We start from the raw sequence: 18,478 nt of genomic DNA on the forward strand, positions 1-18,478 counted from the left end.
CTATTTCTATACAATCTCTTCTCTGTTTTGAATGAATCTATGCACCTACAAGTAAATATTTGCAAACTCAAGCCACACACATCAAAGAGAACTTGCCAATTGTAGAAATGTGATCGTTGGAGAATCACACCATTGATGGTCGATCCGTGGAGTAAGCACCTACGACCGCGCGACCATCTTCAGACCATCTTGCAGTTTCTCAAGGGAGGCCAGGACCTGAGACATGGAAGGGCGCTTCTTCGGTTCATCTCCGATGCATTGCTGAGCGAGGAGGCTGAGCTCGAGCGCCCCCTTCTTCGGATACTCGCCGCCGAGCTTCGGGTCGGCGATCCGCCTCAGCTTGTGCTTGTTGCCCAATTGAGGCATCGCCCAGTCCACAAGCTTCTGCTCTACGCCGACTCTTTCTCTGTTGAAAGCTCGTCGCCCCGTGAGAATCTCCAGCAGCACAACCCCGAAGCTGTACACATCGGCCTTCACCGAAAGCCTGCCTGAGACACACAACGGAGATCGCTCAAGCAACAGTTTAGTACAGATCATGGATCAGGGATAGATGATCACCTGTGGCGATGTACTCTGGAGCTGCATATCCATAGGTCCCCATGATGCGAGTCGATACGTGAGTGTCGTCGCCGGTCGGTCCGTCTTTAGCCAAGCCGAAGTCGGAAAGTTTCGCGTTGAACTCCTGCATCGATCGGAACAGGGCGAAACCGGCTGTGAGATTCATGAAACTCTCGCTTGCAGGATCGAATGTCTGATACTCACTAAGTCGAGAAGTATGTTCGACGACTTCACGTCTCGGTAGATGATCTGGCACTCGTCGTTCAGATACGATAGGCCTCTGGCAGCTTGAACTGCAACTTTGATCCTGGTTTCCCAAGGCAGAGGTTCAGCAGCTCCTGCAGAGAGAGCAGAAGATTTTATTGCTCGATCGATCTGTGATGAGAGATTTGAACTTTGTTGCTCACTTCTGTTGAGGTGGTTCTCCAAGCTTCCTCTCGGCATGAACTCGTAGACCAGGAGCCGGTTGTCGCCCTCCGAGCAGTAGCCGATCAGCTTGACCAGGTTCGGGTGGTGGAGTTGACCCAGATAGTTGACTTCTGTCTGCAAAGAATCGCTACAGTTACAGTCAACGACGTTCAGAGAGCAGGAAGAACTAAGCAGCCTGTTGGATAGCGTTGTCGATCGTACCAGCCATTCATTGTGGCCCTGAATTACATCAGGTTTAAGTTTCTTCACAGCGACAACCATGGCCGACGACGGCTCACCGATCCAACCTTTGTACACGTGACCAAAGCCGCCTTCCCCGACGAGATTCTCGGGGCGAAAGTTCTTGGTGGCGTTTTTTAGATCGTTGAGACTGAAGTCCATCAGATTGGAAGACAGAATTTCCCCTTCGGGTTCCGGCGCCGGAAGAGCTCCGCCGGCGAAGGTTCCGTTGTAGGAAATCGAGTAAAGATTCGACGAGATCGAAGATGTCAGTGTCGAAGGAAGAGAAGAAGCTGCGTTGGTTCTGCTGGTTATGGCTCTTGTAACATCTGTATATGAACAGGATTGGATTCTTAGAATCAAGCTGAAAGATGGCAACTTTAAGCAGTAAGATCAACGAAACTAACAGATCAAGAACAGATATTTCATGAATCATGAACTACCCGAAAAGGAGTTCAAAGACAAAAACAAAGCTCGTCCAAGCTGCAAGATAGCAGCTTTAAGAAGGAAAAAGATAAAACTAAGCGATTGAAGACTCACAAGTAGGATTTTGCGTGGTGTGAGAGTTGTCCGCCCTAGCGAACCAGCTGAAGCAGTTTCCCATGAACTCTGTCGACGAGATTGTGAAGGAGAAGAGATTAGAAATTCATGGAAATGAGAGAGCGAAAAAAAACGAAGGTTTAGGAGGTGTATAAAGGTTCTAAGGGACTTTGCTTGGTGAAAGAACAGATGGAGGGGAAGGGAAATGCCGAGGAATGAAGGAAGGAAGAAGTCCGGCCTTATGATCTGATTGGATTCAGGAAGCTAATTAAATTTGAAGAATTTTCTCACATCATATAGTTCAGATTGACCATTCCGAATGCTGAAGTCAAGATGTGTGTGAACATCAAAGTCTCTTTCACTAATCTTTCCATGAAGGATCTGAACATGAAGGTTCTTAGAGTCGTGAGGCGGAAGAAATTAAACAAAGCAGTTCATACACTGGCGCAGGCTCCGGGTTGGACAATTGGCTGAACGAGAATTTGGCTCTTCTTTGTCTTGACTTTCCCATTAATGTGGCGGATCTTGATTAATTTTACATGGCAGAGAAGTAAAAGAACGAGTCTATAGGTTAAATCAAAAGTCAATAGTCAATCTTATATGGACTAGCGCCATTTGTATCATCTTGGTCTCTCAACTATTCCGATTTCGATCATCTAAATTTTTGGACTATTTTGCATCGACCGCTTGTATCATCTCAGTCTCTCAATTATCTCAGCCACAATCATCTTAGTCTCTCGGTGACCATCTCAGTCTATCGGTCATCTCGGCTTTAATCATCTTGGTCTCTCGATCTCCCTCTCGGTCGTCCCAGCCTCGACCATCTCAGCCTCTTAGTCTCTCGGTCATCTCAACCTCGACGATCTCGGTCTCTCAGCCTTCCCGATCTTGATCATCTCGGTCTCTCGGCTATCTCAATCTCGACCATCTCGATCTCTCGGCCACCTCGACCTTAACTATCTCGGTCTCTTGGTCTCTCTCTGGTCTCTTGATCTCTTTCTCTTGAATCGGCCATCCTGACCTCGACCATTTCGGTCTCCCTTTCAGCCAACCTGACCTAGAAGCTGCCAAATTTCTCAAGCATGCAAACCCTGCCAAAAGATCAGAACGGTTACGAGGTTGTCAGATCCGATTCTATGGATCTTTTTATGTCTGCGCCTATAACCAAAAGGCAAGAATAATCAACATTGTCGAGTCACAGGACAGTTACGAGGTTAACAAACTTAGTCCCTCAGATGCCTCATGTTGAGGCCACTTGATGACCATCGTCAGAACTTGTCCCCTTGCCTTTGACAGAGATCTATTCCCAGACCAACGTGAATATTCTTTCTCATAAGTATATAAACTCTATCGTAGATATAAAAAGCTCTCCTTCTCAACCTCACACACACTTATTTTGATTCTGCTATCGATATTAATTTGAGCGTCGAAATAGACTGTCGGAAATCTCCGACATCCTACTAATCTATTTGTTCAGTTTCTCTTCAGATCTTTACGTCGGTAGGAGCAACGGTGCTTGAGTTGAAGATTTGTTGATTGGTGGTTTGATCATCCACGATATCCAACCGGAACACCCATGAAGTGGAAGAAGAACAGCCTTCTGAGCAAAAGAGTAGCCATGGAGCTTCCTCAAAGTGGAACATGAAGATGATAATTCTGTTGCAATTTATTTTTTCATTTGGTGTACTTACATATTAAGAATATAACACACTTCCACCCTAATGTCATTTGTCATGAACGGTAATGCTAAAAATTTGATCTGGCATTGGGAAGAACAAGCACACACAGGATGTTGGGGATTCAGAGGCATCAGTATCGACCAAGTTCATGTAATTCTCTATAGAAGTCCATTGATCTCCTTGTTTTTTCTTCAAATTGATGTGACGGGAAGGGAATCGGTGAGTTGGATGAACAATGCTCTGTGCCTGTGAGTGCTTTGGCCCACCCTCTGTCGTTTTGCCTTTTGAGCTGTGATATCGAGTGCCCTTCTTCATTGACTTTGCAGGACCGACTTTTTTAATACTTATAATCTAATTAACTCACAGGAGGAATCCTTGTGTGCGCCATTGTTTGCGTGATCGTCCCGTTATATTTTGGGAAACAGAGGATCAGCATGATCTCGAAGCATAGTTCATTTTGATAAATAAGTCTGATTTTATGAGTTTTTTAAAGAGTTAGTTCAGAGTAAAATTACAAAAATCCATGAACAGAATTCTGCTGCAGTTGAAGAACTTGCAGAGTAGAAAGTGACAGTGAATCCCATGCTTCTCTCCTCCCTTTCCCCATTTGTACTCCTCCAATTTCCTAAGATAAGCGTTCTTGATGTCACTGAAGAACGCAATCTTTCTAACTATGATCCGAGTTTGAAACCAATATATATGTAAGCAAGTAGAATTCAAGCACTGCTAATTATTGATACATCAATGGAAGCTGTGGTGGTCTGGCCATGGCCAGAAGGAAGCAGAGTGGTGGTCTTCCATGCTGCACAGCAAGTTGCTGAAGCTTCCCTCTGCGCCGCCGCCGTGCTCGGCCTTGGGGCACTGCGCCCCCATCTCCGCCGGCCTAATCGACGCCAAGAAAGGTAGGACCTGGTGAGGATGCAAGGAGGCGCTCGCCATGTCCAAGTTGATCTCGGAGCTGTTCTCGCTACATGATCCTTCTGTTTCTTTGTTGAGGTTGATCAGCTCCGACGTCTCTCTCCCTCTGAGAGCCATGATCTGCATGAACTTTGTGTTCGATTAAGGATCCTTGATCAGATCGTGTTCGGAATCGATGAGCAGTCGTCTGTACCTCAGTTTGGAGCTTGTCGTTGTGCGCCTGCAGGGTCTCGTTCTCGGATTTCACGGCCTCGAGCTGTCGCTTGAGCGCGTCGTAGTCTTTCTCCAATTGCTTGGTCTTCCACCGGGCTCGCCGGTTCTGGAACCAGATGGCCACCTGCCTCGGCTGCAGCCCCAGCGCCACCGCCAGCTGCATTTTCCTCTCGGGCTCCAACTTGTTCCCCTGCTCAAAGTACTTCTCCAGCGTCCTCACCTGCTCCACGTTCAGCCTCCTCTTCTTCTCCGCCGGCGGCATCCCGTCCTCCTCCGACAACTCCTCGTAGTCGGCGGCGGCTTTCGCCATCTCTCCGATCCTCGAAAACGGCACCACTGCACCACCCAACGACCTTCACCGCACGGATCAAATGATGCGCAGGTAGCAAATCAAAGAACTCACCTCCGAGATCACTGCACGGGGCAGCCTGCGCCAGCGCTTGCGACGGCTGCTGCTTCTGCACATGCAGCACGTAGTCCGGGGAGAAGAAGGAACTGAAGGATGACGATGAAGCCATACCCCAATTTGCAGCAAATGAAAGCCGAGGTGTGGAAATATATCATAAAAAATTCAATAATGTTAAAAAAATCTTATTTTTTACCAACTGCACTACTGTAACTTGATTTAGTACCATCGCCAGCAACAGAAGAAGGTTCAGGTTTAGGTTAAGCAGTGTGCTTAATACCATAAACATGTTCGACATCTTCTCTGGAGTGGGGCTGAGATTGCTCCATATCTTTTGTTTTCTTCTTCCTCCTCCCAATGGGCTGTGGACAGCAAATTAATACTCCAAATTGTTTGCTGTCTGAATTCCGCTGCGTGGAGGTGAAACAGAAATAATGCTGAAAACGGACAGTGTGTGTGCAGGTGGTAACTGGTAAGCTAAACTCAGATTAGCTACGGAGGTTAGTAAGAAAGGAGAGGAGGAGGAGGAGGAGGAGGAGGAGGGTGGTGAGTGGCGCTGAGATTCTTGGACAGACAGCGACAAAATAAGTTTTTAAGAGAGATGGCCCTCGAAGAGAAAGGAAGGGGGAGGAGGAATCTGGGGATGGGGCCCATCGGCTGCTGGGACTGCTACCTAACACGTATACAGCTATTGTGAGCCTTGTTCTATCTCACTCGTCAGCAGTCCTTTGTTTAGTACACACTTGATTATTATTAGCAGAGTCATATTGAATGAAATATTTACAAATAAATTTAATATTTACTTTGATAAAAATTTATTTATATTTATTTAAAATTAATGAATCATGTCTTTTAAATTCAAATAATTATTTTTATTGTATACAACCACTGGCATTAAGATAATTTTGTAGGATTTTTTTTCTTTTTCATTTTCCGCGCGAAGGACACCAAAAGCAATGGAATCCCGAGATCGACGATCTATCTTACGTGTCGTAATCTCAACCGTCCAATATGTCGGCATCATTTCTCTCAAGCTCATGATCCGGCGACCGTCGACCCTTTTTCTCGCCAGTTCCCAATTCACGCTGGATCCGCAGATCTCCGACGATCTCCGCCTGCTGCTGGACGAGGTACTAATCGCGGTCAGCACCCCCTCCATGGGACTGAGCGGATTCTGGAGGCGAGGAGAAGGGTGCTAGCAACGAATAGGAGGATCGATCAGACAGCAATTTCGAGGTGAGCTGGTAGGAAACCTCCCAATCTTGTACCTCTTTCCATCCTATGAAGTGATTCTTCTTTTCTTTTCTTCTTCTTCTTCATTCGGGAGGATCATGGAGGTTCTACTGAGCTTGGTGCTATCATGGTGTTGTTCTTGGTGATCTAGTGACTTCAGGCCTCGTGTATGGGTTTCTAGATTGCCGATTAGGTTCTTTGCGTATTTTTCTTCGGCGGATCTATGATTCATTGCTTAGGTTTGGTGGAACTAGATATACACTTCCAACATTGGTTATACGGTTGTTTAGGTTTGAGAAAGGATTTGACTTAGTCATCTCTGTTCATTTTTTGTCCAGGGATTGATTGCTCTGTTTTTTTTTTCCTCTTACAATTTCAATACTTAACGAGATTCTCCACAACATCTCAAATTTACTGTCGTAAGAACTGCAATATAATCATTCTCAATTTGCTCATATTCATGCTTTCTTCATCAGAAATCTCTGCCACATTTGCACAATGGCTTTTACAGCAGCAGCTAATGGTGTTGACTTAATTGGCCTGCGCCAACATGGTATAAAGTTCTGTTCCAGTTCCCAACTGGGAAACTCCCGATGTGCAAGGATCAGAATGTTTACTAGAGTGATTAAAGATGAATCTCAAATCATAAATTCTAGACCATCTGTTGTGAAACCACAAAATTGATTTTAGTGATCCTGATTGGAAAAAGAGATTCCAGAAGGATTTTGATAAACGATTTAGTTTACCACATTTGAGGGATATTCTTGACATTAAGCCAAGACCACATTCTCACACAAAAGCAGGTGATCCATTGTTTGCGCAACAAGCCTTTTCCATTAAGAAAATTACCTTTCATTTATAGTTATTAAATTGATTTTCCTTAATAGCAAATATTTTGCCATGCCCAGATATTTATCAAGAAATTGTTGTTTGATTTCTGCAGGATCCCTTTAGTTGATGGTAATGGGGCAGCCAGTGACATATGGAATGGCTACGTGAATGATGATGACAGAGCATTACCCAAGGTGTGTACTGCTGGACAGAAACATTTGGTTATTCTTCTTATCAAATACAGTTTTCTATAGCTCTCAAGTACCGAATGACTTGGTCTTGCAATCAAAACGTATATTCACACAATTTCTTCCATGTACTAACACTGATAGCATGTACTGAAGAGCTTGTTTTCATGATAAGAGATTATTTTTCTCTTCCAAAGGACACTCTTATCCTACTGTATTGCCTCTTAATTCATTGCTGTTCAATTCGTGTTTGATATGGAGAGAAGTGGAAACTGGTTTCAGAAACCAAATTTATGTTGCATTATGCTGCTTTAGCCCCATGAAATACATGCCTAAGGAGTGAGAGTGAGTTAACTCACTTATGTAAGTGTTGATAGTTGCAGTTCAATCTCTAAAGAAATTGATAAAAAGAGAAAACTGTTTCTAGAGCCAAACATATGTTATGTTATACTGGCTTATGCCCATTGCAATTTCACTGAAGAGGAAGAGTGAATTAACTGATTTGTTGAAGTGTTTATTGCCATCAACAAGTTAGAACTTCATCTATCTGAGTCACGTAGTAATTGAGAGGTCAATACACTTTTTTTTACACTTATTTATTGTTCACTCACCATACCTGATGTATCTTATTGTTTTTATCCATCTTCCAGCTGGAAAGATGGAAACAGTTGATAATCACCAAGATTAAGAGATTGACCCTGAATGCCATAAACATTAAGCAGCAGGTGATGTATCATAATAACATCTACTTCACTTTTGTTGCAAAAGGAGAAAAATGTACATGTACTTTGGATTCTTTGCAATAACAGATGGGCAAATGCTGTTTTTTTTTTTTGCCAAAGCTTAAAAATTTTAGACCTTTCTCACACTAATAGACATCACAAATTCAGAAGGCTGCTAGTAGCCACCAGTTAATATCGCTTGGTTGTGCTGATAAATAGGCGTCGTCAAACTTTGACATATTTCAGAAATAAACTCTGAATGTCTCAGTAATGAATATGGTTAGTTGAGGGTAATGCGTTTGTATCTTTGCTTATGTAGACTGGAATCATTCTTAATGTTTCTTCCTTTTTCATTTAGTGAAATTTTTAGTATCTATCCAAATTTTCAATTGGTGTTTCTCAATAATATCTATTTGTCACTGGATGTGACATATTTACTAAGAATTTATTCTATCTGCTTAAGTTAAGTGTTTGCTCATAATTGAAACAATGAACTCCCAAGGAATTAATGAGGCAAGAAATGTTTTTTGCACTTATGATTTCTCCTTTAACCTCCTCGTCTTCTTTTATTGTTTATCTCTCAGTCTCTAAATATGAATTCTTTGCATACATACACTTTGCCGTTGTAGCTAACTGCAAAACATTGCCTTTTTAATTCCAAGTTTGGGTTATGCAAATTTGTACCCGTACAGTTGATTTATACTTTGTTTATACTGAGCAGCTTTTTGTAATGACATGCCATTTTTTCACAGATCAAAAGTCATTTCAAGAATATTGATATTCCGGCTGATCTGAAGCACATTGACCCAACCTATATGATCTGAGTGATCCGTGCAAATGCATCAGATGCAATTCTTTGCACTTTACTAGACCAGAATGCTGTAAGAATCTCTGTTTTGCTGCACATCTAATAGAAATATTTTTTGTTAATTATTTGTTCTCCGAATGTATGTTCTTGAAAAATAAACTTTGTTTTACACTAGCACCTTGTTTCAATAGTTTTTGTCGATTTCAATATCTGCTCGTCATCCAGTATGTTCAGTGTTTTCACTAGTGTGGAGATGAGGCTGGAGGAGGTAATGGAATTTGCCATAGGTCTAAAAACTTATTGAACTGGCCGCACAGTGTGTTCTCGTGTATTTTCTTGAATTTCGTTAGTTTGCTCTGCGTTTTCTTGCAAACGAACTCTTCAACTTATTGAACCTGAAGCTTTATTTTTCTAAGATGAGTTGAATAGTTGATTTATCATTTCTTCAAGCAATAACTGTCTTCGAAAAATTCACTACATTCAAATTCGCCAATTTAATCTGTTGTAAACTATTTTAACATTTTTGCGATGGACTCGTAACTACTACATCAACAGAGTACTCACAACCTACTTTGCTTTTACTTTATGATAGCAGTTCACCTATCTGGCTACGACTCACGAATATTATGTATGACATGTTTTCCCCTCTTATAGAGGCTGCTCTCTTTTTATGTTTCAGGTACATGGTGCATTCGCTGGGTTCAGTGGCATTACGACTGGGATATGCAACACACACAATGTATATTTCCCAATTACTGAAGTCATAGCATCGGCCAGGCATGTCGATCCAAACAGTAGGATGTGGCACCGATGTCTTACCTCAACTGGCCAACCTGATTTCAACTAAGGTATACCGACTGACAACATGAATGTGTCGACATGGATGAGTTTGGCATCTCTACTAGCTTTTGATTCGATAAGTTCGACGAGAGGTACTCACTGATTGGCTCATCGGTTGAAGCTGCCACATTTTGTTACCTGCATCTTCACAAATCATATTGTTTGTGAGCAAAATAAGAGTTGGGTAGCATCGCGTCACAAGAACCATTCCATTGCCGAAAGATTGATTTCTTTGGTTCTCATGATTTTTCAGGTTTGTCAACATACTTTTAGTGACTCTTAATAAGATCTGCATGAGGTTGTACCATTTCTTGTGTGCACACAGCTGCTGTACAAGTCATTGGGATTATAATGAGATGGTAAGAGATAAGATGAGTTCCTTAAGCGTAGAGAGTTCAAATTTTATTTATGATATATTATATTTTAGGAGTTCGGAAAAAAATTTATAATGTTTGATCATTTGTCAGGATTTATTTGCAATTTTAATTTATTTTGATAGTTGATGAAATTTTTTTTATCAAATGGAATTGATTACTTTCAAGATTAGTCTAGTCGATTTTATTAAAAATTTGCTTTGTTGTTTATCAAATTATATATTTTTTTAAAAAAAATAATTTTAGACGATCATGATTGATTGAAATTTCTAAAAGAAAAAAAAAATCAAACTACATGAAATTAAAATAAAACTATTAAAATTGGGCTCGTTTATTACCATCTAAAATCGCCTAGTCTTTTAATATCCTGTAACACGATCGCTCGCTTGCTGGTTGTGGTGTGAGGTTCGAACAAAACTCTAATTTATAAAAACATGTTATATATTAAGAACGACGTCAAAATGCAAAGGGCATTTGGTCTAGTGGTATGATTCTCGCTTAGGGTGCGAGAGGTCCCGAGTTCAATTCTCGGAATGCCCCATTTTTGTTTTATTTTCCAAAATTTTTGATAAAATTAATTGTTCATATTAAATTTCGCAATTTCAGTCATTTTAGTAGTTAATTTTTAAAATATAAAGTGTCAAGTACTTTAGGATATTTATAATGTTTTAAGAATATGCAGTAATTAATTTTTAAAATATAAAATATCAAGTAGTTTAGGATATAGATATTTTGGTGAATCAAAATTTATTAGCGTCATCACTCGATTTAAAAACCCAACAATTCCAAAAAAAAATAATGTTTTCTGAAGACATGGTGAATAATTGATCTGATTCATATTAGTTTCATTGATAACTATAGACCTTATATTTATAATTAAATATATATGAAAAAAATGTTCAGAAATTAAAATTATTATTTGAAATTTTTGAGAAAGGCATCTTTTTATCTGTATATGTAAATATCCAAATGAATAAACCTATCTAACCATAATAAATTATCTGTATAGTTTTTTTAATCGGCCAATAATTTATTACATACAATGGATATTTTATATTTTAAAGTATATTATCTTTCATACAATAACTTGTTCAATTTTTTTAAAATTGTAATATCTAGTTTTAAATTATTTTTTCCACTCATTGTTTTGCATTAGTAATAATGAATATATAACCATAAAAATTAGAATAGGTAGACGATTTCCCTTGATTCACCTTATTAAATAAAACACAACTTATGCACATTAAAAAAATTAGCCTTTAAAACATTCATCTTTAGTAGGATTCAGACTCTGATATTTTTAGTTGCTCTCTTGAATGTACGATCCAATTAATTTTAGAAGTGATCGAATCGATCCTACATAAATTTTTCATAGAATTTTCAAATTCTCCAAATGTAATGTCTTAAATATCGTTACTTAGAAGTCCGTCCCACCTTTTATCAATAAAAAAAAATGATAATTAGACATCATCGTTACTTAGACCATAGCATCCGGGAGCTATTTGTTGATGTTTTATTAGTATTTATTTTTATTTTTTAGTTAACATTATATATTCAACCTTTCGGCTCGATGAATTATGGTTATGGAGTGATCAGTCCGGCTTTATAAAAATTTCATTAATCATCAGAGTAAATCAAGAAGCCCTCGAGGCATAGCTGAGTTGGTTACAACAAAGCAGACTTGCAGAAGAAGACAAGGGTTCGAATCTCGACGAAGCCAAGACAATACCTTCCTCCATCGTGACCAACTGCAATTTTTTTTTTACCATGTGGGGCCGCTAGGGTGGCGGATTCTACATTTTTGCAGAAGAGTAAATCAAAAACATTTACAATGAATACGCCACAACTGAAACTCCTTAAATGTCTCAAAGACTACGTAGGTGTCCTACTGTTACATGATAGCCCCACAGGCCTACGTAGGTAAATCGAGGCAATTGATTACGGAAAAGGGTATTGCTCGGTTTTGTCGAGATTCAAATCCTTGTCCTCTTCTGCAAGTCTGCTCCGTCGTAACCAACTCAGCTATGTCCCGAGGGTAATTATTGATGTTCTTGATCCTTAATGAAGTAACATTTATCAAGAAAGAATATGATAAAATACACATAAAAAACTGTTTTTCTAGAAATCAAGAAAATCCTCAAAAAAAAAAACATACAAATATTAAGCCAAGCAATCTGGAATGTGTGATCTGATAAAATACACAAAAAAAAACTGTTTTTCTAGAATATCAGAATCAACAGATCCACAGGCATATACTGCTAATCTGAAATTTTAAGGCAAGCAAATGTGGTTTCTGCTACATGAAGTCGAACTTTCAGTACAAGGTCTCAGACTTTTTACCTGGTCATGGATGCAGTAACTTGATCTCTGCACCCAAGAAGGTTGTTTGATTGTGTAGTAGTTCATCTGCATCTGTCTCTGGAAGTTAAAAGTCATGGCTGATTTTAAATATATCCTAAACTCTGGTGAATTTGCAAAGCAAATATTTTCAAGTACCTTGATCATCTAACAGAAGCACTCAGGTAATGTGTGATCTGATCACTCTCTGAGGTTCTTCTGGTCATGTTTATGAGCTTTGCAGCTCCTTGATCTTCTTCAGTCAAGCCATTGTAAGAAGAGAATCACAGTATACAGTATAACTTATAAATACACACTAAATGTGTGTCTATTTTGTATTAAAAGTATACAAATTTACAATGGGGCAAAGAATCCACAACTAATTTAGTTTTAATTGAATAATCTTTTATAATTTTATCCACACAACTAGATTAGTTAGGCATCATGCTGATGGATGTACCCTAAGGAAACCCCCCCCCCCCCCCCCCAATCAAACAAAGCACAAGTCAAGACTGTCTGACTTGGTGCCTACTTGCAAGTTTGCACTCCTTGTCGAGCCAGGCATGTATAGGATTATACTATGTCAGACATGGAAAGGGTTAGAGTATACCGAGGATGGTTTCGACCAATTGACTCAGCCCATTGCCACCTCTGGTACAGAAACTGGCACACAAAATGTGGTGTGGACCCTGGAAGGTTATAACACTTGCATCATTGTCTTCAAATGATCTATACAAGTGGTTCTAAACACTTGATCTGGCTGGAGCTGTGTACATTAAGTCATCAACAGCAATAATGAAAAGATAATAGCATGAACAATAAGATCAAAAGTATCAAATAATATCAGTGCAACTACTTTGCTCGAGCATAGAATATCAGGGAAAAAAAAAAAAGACATTGAAGCATATCTTACAAGTTTCTTTACTAATTCTCAACTCCCTTTAGGTATGCAAAACTGACTGACTCTTCAAACAATGCGCAGAATATTCAAAGATCTGCATTGCAGAGACATCACCAATTAATTATACCAATTGTGCATTTTGTTCAGAATCACACTCATATATGTCATTGAGAAGCTGCAGTCCCAGTATCGAATCATTCGTTGCTTATTCAGTGCAACATTTGAGTTTTTTCTTCTTCTCATCAGGTTCCAATCTCTCCGATGCACATAGCTTCCTTTCCATTGCATACCTGCACAAACCTGTGTAGAAGGTTCGCTTGTATTAAATACAAAAATTGTTTTTAGACTTTTGAAGAACATCAAATTTGCAGTGTCATCTTTTGCAAGCTTACCAAGTTCATCTTCAAGAATCAGTTGCTAGATTTCGAGAACAATAACTGGAGGTAAGGTAAACACAATCAATCCATGAATGCACTCTGAAAAATTAAAACAAGAGGAAAACATTGTAGCAGTGATGGTCGAACTAACACTCTGAATCTGTTTTGACCCATTTTGATTTAGCTTTCTTCCTACACTCCTCTTCCTCTTTGTGTACTTGCTCTTTTTGTTTATTCTTTAGATATTTCTTTGATGAAATTGGAGCAGAACAGTGCTGGCAAATTGTCTTTGAGAGAATTCCTCTTAAGATCTATTCATTCAATTTGTGGTTAGTTGTCTCGATCAAAAACAAGCAAAAAAAAGCAAAAGAAAAACAAAGAAATAGCGATGCATGAAAACATACCTTGTCCATCCTTGACTCAATTATGGGATCTCTTAAGCTTGGAGCTGGTGTAAAGCCACTGCCACACATAAACATCTTCTTCAGAAGAAAGGGAATAGATTTTTTCTTAATGGCATTGTGGTTACCCAACAACACATCTTTCAGTTTGTATAGTATGAGCTTGGTGATTGGTGACAGATCACCACTGTTTTCACTCTCCAATGACTCGAATTTTGCACTAACAGTCCTGTCAACCTCCAAGCTCGACGGACAATTTAGGAATCTGTTCAATGGCAAATTGGCTCTATCTTCTTCGGTCATCCCCAATCCAACACTAGCCTTGGACTTGGACTTGTGTGAGAATAGCTTTTTTAATTCTTTTTGTAATTTGTTAGCGTCTTCAATGGTGAAATTAGATAATTTGTCTAAGGAATCCAGGTTCTGAGGCTGGTCATCTTGCTGAGGTTCTTCCTTTAACTCATTATCCCCAAATGTGCCAATTGCTAGCAATGCATGTGGTATGCCATTCTGTTCTTTTAGATCATCAGGCATAGAATTATCTGAAGAACATGTTAGTGGATATGAATTTTCTCTCAACAATGCAATGAGATGTTTGATTGATGTTTTACTACATCTTCAACTAAAATTTCTCAGGAAAACATTACAAAAGACAAATCCCTCATTTGGGCATCTTTAACAGTTAATTGACTGTTTAAATTATGTTCACCTAATACAAGCCATAGAAGTTGAGTTTTGGCTCATCATGCTGTTGTTCTTTGATTATTTAATCACTCAGTAATGATCCATTTGTGCAACATCAATGGTTGTCTTGCACTATCTTGTGGTTTGTTCACATTCATGCATGCCTAAATCAGCTTAATCATGAGGGATGTTATACCATAATACTATAAATTTAGTCATTTCCTAACATCTTAAGCCTTTAGGATAAGTGATAACAATTCAAATATTTAACAATGTTCAAGAATGCAGCATTTTCAAATTTGTGCTTCGCCCACTATTGTTGCAAATGAATATGAAAAACACATCTAAAGATTGAACTCCTACATATCAAAGCAACACATGTATTCTACATTTCACAATAATATAATTAAAAGGAAAATGAAAGATTTGGGTAGCCAATAGAAGAAAATTAAGTAGCACATTTTTCCTGAGAGAGGTAATCATCACTTACAATGGGCTGAGCACGTTCCTGCATCAAATCTCTTCTCCCGCCTCCCATTGAACTTGTTTTGCACCCAGTTGAATATCTAAATCCAAGAAATAACATCAAAACCAGGATTCCTGCAGGGGAACTCAAAAGCTAGTTCAAGTGTTTTCTGTTCCTTACTCCCATGGTTCTAATCTAACCAAACACAAAGAACCCCTTGTGGATGCCTTAGCCAATGAAATTCGACTCAAAAGCCTGCCTTGTTCTTGTCCAAGAATGTGAAACTACGAGTGCACCGCCCTTCAGTGGATAAAATGGAAGAAAAGAAAGTCAGTTCTCAGAAATATGGATTTGAGCTAATAGGCAGTGAGGATGGTTAAATAGAGTAGTAAAAGAATTATATAGTAGCAGATGGCAACTCCCCATTTATTATTAGGAATAGTTTAAGGTCCGATTCCCTAGAGTGAATACTTCAGCCCCTGAAGCTACTTTTTAGCCATCTAGGTTGCTGCACCCTTCTCTCAGAAGTCAAATAACCATAAAAACAAAAATTCCCTGCAGATATATCTTATCTCTAAGCAATAAATCCAAATTGTCCATTTGGGTTCTAAACAATCAATTGTGTTTCTAGTATTCTGGAAATTTTCATCCATTATCGAAAATGGATTAAAAAAACATTCCTAAATTTGCTATCATACTAGCAACAATAAAATGAAAAAAGAAATGATGGAAGCATTTTGATTTGAGCAGAAATAACTTGGAGTGCATGCCAAAGATTTTAATCATTGTGAAGTACTCTAAACGGATTTTTACCTCAACAATTGATCAATATGTTGATAATTGATATAAGTCAGCTCTAATGCTGTGCATCTCATGCTTGAGGCCAAAACTGGTACCGAAACTTTAGTCCTTGGTTGCAACCACCCACCAATACCTGAAATTATTGGTGAAATGAAATGAGTGTGATTGTATTTTTTCCTAAGAATCTGAACTTAAGCTCAATTTAAATATCTGAAAAAAAACATCTTATTTTTCACAGTTCTCAAAAAATGGTTTTAAAAAGTGTATGCAATCAGTATACATTCAGGTGCATAGCATTTAAGAAAATACATATGAGCCCCTTGTTATATATATATATATATAACAAAATTAAAATCAGAAATTATAGCTACTAGTTATAGATTAACAATGTGCAAGCAACCTGTGTCTGAATGCTTGAGAAGATCCAAACTATACAATACACAAAAAATTTATGTAAACTAATAAATATAATGTCTTTTATAAGTATAGTTTTCCCTATTAATCCTTTATTTGTTCATCTGTCATATTGAAATTATATTAAACAATATTTATAATCTTATTCTCATCTAGTTCATTCATAAATATATTAATTTGGTTAAATTAAAAATCAATATCATTAGGGCAAGTCAATTGAAGATTTAGGCTGTGTTTACTTGGATGGAAATTCAAAAGGGGGGAAGAAAGGCTCACAAAATTACATATGAAGCTCCATCATTATGTACATTATTATATCACTTTTCTTTTCCCTCTCGTGTCTTACATCCAAGTAAACTGACCCTGGAGAAATATGTAACATTTATATATGTTATGTGGTGAATCTCATGAATATGCATAGACATTCTATTATCTGATGCATAAATCGGTTCAAGACAATGTTCAGTAGAATGTAGAAATAATAATCTTATTTCATAGGTATCTGTACTCTTATTTTGCTTCTTACTGCACAAAACCTGCCAATATCATGCCAAGGAAACCAATATAGCACACGAAGATTTCAAACAATTACACTTCTCGCATCTGAAATCCCTGTATGTTACACATTTCTTTAATTTGTAAACTACCTCAACACTTTTAACTCTTCTAAACCTGCTCCTATCTTGGCTATTACAATTTCATAGCTAACATCAACGATTTTGCATATGCATGTAATTAGGTTCTAAGCCACTGATAATTGTGCTAGGCTTCTAAACAATGGTTTAGTGATTTTAGACTTCCCAAGATATCATTCAACAAGCTCATTCAATTACAGGAATCATAAGGACCAAATTGCAGCTTAAAAATCAATTTTATTATGAATACCTACAGCAAATTTGTCATGTCAAGTCAAACTTGTCTGTGACACTAGATCTTAACAAATGTACCATTTCTAGATATACAACAAACTGCACGTTTCTAAACCAGTAGATCCAGTATTAAGTTCCCTAAACCTTATAAGCCTATAAGAATTTGGATATCAATTTATAGAAATAATTGACTTGGATAGAGGCCACCATGGACTCAGTACTAGTCAGTTTGATCACACCACTTAGTAAAGTAGAATCAACCTAAATTTAAGTTTTCCTTTTTTATTATAAACTATAAAAAAATATATAAAATTGACCTATGGGGTCAATAAATGACTCAATGGTGCAGTTGGATTGAGCTTTGATAGTATATAGCTGTATAACTACTTCTTAGATCTACCAGATTAAGATATATTATTGTTCCCCAGCTCTATAAGCATGTGGCCAGGACAACACTAGCTTATATTTGTCACTCCGATACTGATGCTATCAGACAATATGAAATTTTATCCTTCTTTTTGAGTCCACGTAAGTCCATCCATATTAATCAGTGCTTATATTAATCAATACACTTTACAGAGGACAGAATACATAATAAAAATAATATTACTTTAGGATTAATGCTTAATCACGAGGTTAGCACTATCCAGATGCTTGTTCTAACACGTTAATGATGTTTAGGCCACAGAAGGGGTCCAGTTGCAGAAGTCTATTTCACCTGCAGCCTTAAAAGGTGCATAAAAAATGAACAAGCATGATCAGTTGACTAAGAGTTTGAACAGGGCCACTTTAAAAATCTATGCGTTGCTAATTAGTTGCAGGGATTACGAGGATTAATTAAGGAAACAATACTCGAAGGTTCTGAGGTTTAGAAAAGTAAACACGCAAGAATGACTAAGAGTTTGAACAGGACCACTTTAAAAATCTATGCGTTGTTAATTAGTTGCAGGAATTACGAGGATTAATTAAGGAAACAATACTCGAAGGTTCTGAGGTTTAGAAAAGTAAACACGCAAGAATTGCAAATGGTAAAAAAAAAACAAAAACAGTTCTCGAGCAAAAAAAAGTCTTGCCTAGTGTTCTTGAGATGTTCATAACAACCAAGCGTCAATCTTTTGAATATTTAGCTATAGATAAGAAGGTAGATTCCCAAAGAAGACTTATAAATTATTTGTACAATAATAATCACCAATCTGAATATCTAGATTGACCTCTTCTAAATTCGTTTGGATGATTAATCATCAAGTGGAAATAATCAAATCTTGAGAAC

At 38.2% G+C, this 18,478-nt stretch overlaps 3 protein-coding genes, 1 long non-coding RNA gene and 1 other non-coding gene across 7 annotated transcripts; 2 read left to right on the forward strand and 3 right to left on the reverse strand.

Moving 5' to 3' along the window:
- Positions 1–100: 100 nt before the first annotated feature.
- On the reverse strand, positions 101–1,991 carry LOC141838213 (putative serine/threonine-protein kinase PBL3). Its single transcript, XM_074725624.1, has 6 exons — positions 1,747–1,991; positions 1,189–1,535; positions 966–1,101; positions 763–896; positions 559–682; positions 101–488 (listed from the first exon to the last, which is right to left on the reverse strand). The coding sequence occupies exons 1-6, from the start codon at positions 1,808–1,810 to the stop codon at positions 160–162; spliced, it is 1,134 nt and encodes a 377-aa protein (XP_074581725.1). The 5' UTR covers positions 1,811–1,991; the 3' UTR covers positions 101–159.
- A 1,905-nt stretch (positions 1,992–3,896) lies between these two features.
- Positions 3,897–5,392, reverse strand: LOC141840027 (homeobox-leucine zipper protein HOX21-like). Its single transcript, XM_074727910.1, has 3 exons — positions 4,960–5,392; positions 4,537–4,892; positions 3,897–4,463 (listed from the first exon to the last, which is right to left on the reverse strand). Exons 1-3 carry the CDS (start codon positions 5,072–5,074, stop codon positions 4,167–4,169), a joined length of 768 nt encoding a protein of 255 aa, XP_074584011.1. The 5' UTR covers positions 5,075–5,392; the 3' UTR covers positions 3,897–4,166.
- Positions 5,393–5,989: 597 nt separating this feature from the next.
- On the forward strand, positions 5,990–7,410 carry LOC141842203 (uncharacterized). 3 transcript variants are annotated; one of them, XR_012602865.1, is made up of 3 exons: positions 5,990–6,206; positions 6,672–6,998; positions 7,139–7,410. It is a non-coding gene; the product is annotated as an uncharacterized LOC141842203 (long non-coding RNA). The 3 variants fall into 3 exon arrangements; XR_012602864.1 differs by having other exon boundaries at positions 5,990–6,198; XR_012602863.1 differs by lacking the exon at positions 6,672–6,998 and having other exon boundaries at positions 5,990–6,198.
- Positions 7,411–10,426: 3,016 nt separating this feature from the next.
- On the forward strand, positions 10,427–10,498 carry TRNAP-AGG (transfer RNA proline (anticodon AGG)). The gene has a single exon. It is a non-coding gene; the product is annotated as a tRNA-Pro (tRNA).
- A 2,645-nt stretch (positions 10,499–13,143) lies between these two features.
- Positions 13,144–15,434, reverse strand: LOC141841965 (protein NEGATIVE GRAVITROPIC RESPONSE OF ROOTS-like). The gene is made up of 6 exons (XM_074730169.1): positions 15,305–15,434; positions 15,149–15,224; positions 13,978–14,516; positions 13,725–13,884; positions 13,589–13,633; positions 13,144–13,496 (listed from the first exon to the last, which is right to left on the reverse strand). Exons 1-5 carry the CDS (start codon positions 15,308–15,310, stop codon positions 13,614–13,616), a joined length of 801 nt encoding a protein of 266 aa, XP_074586270.1. The 5' UTR covers positions 15,311–15,434; the 3' UTR covers positions 13,144–13,496; positions 13,589–13,613.
- Positions 15,435–18,478: the final 3,044 nt, after the last annotated feature.

Source organism: Curcuma longa, chromosome 11, assembly GCF_044706935.1.
Source record: "Curcuma longa cultivar G26 ecotype Majalengka, Jawa Barat chromosome 11, ITB_CL_G26_1.1, whole genome shotgun sequence".
Taxonomy (NCBI): domain Eukaryota; kingdom Viridiplantae; phylum Streptophyta; class Magnoliopsida; order Zingiberales; family Zingiberaceae; genus Curcuma; species Curcuma longa.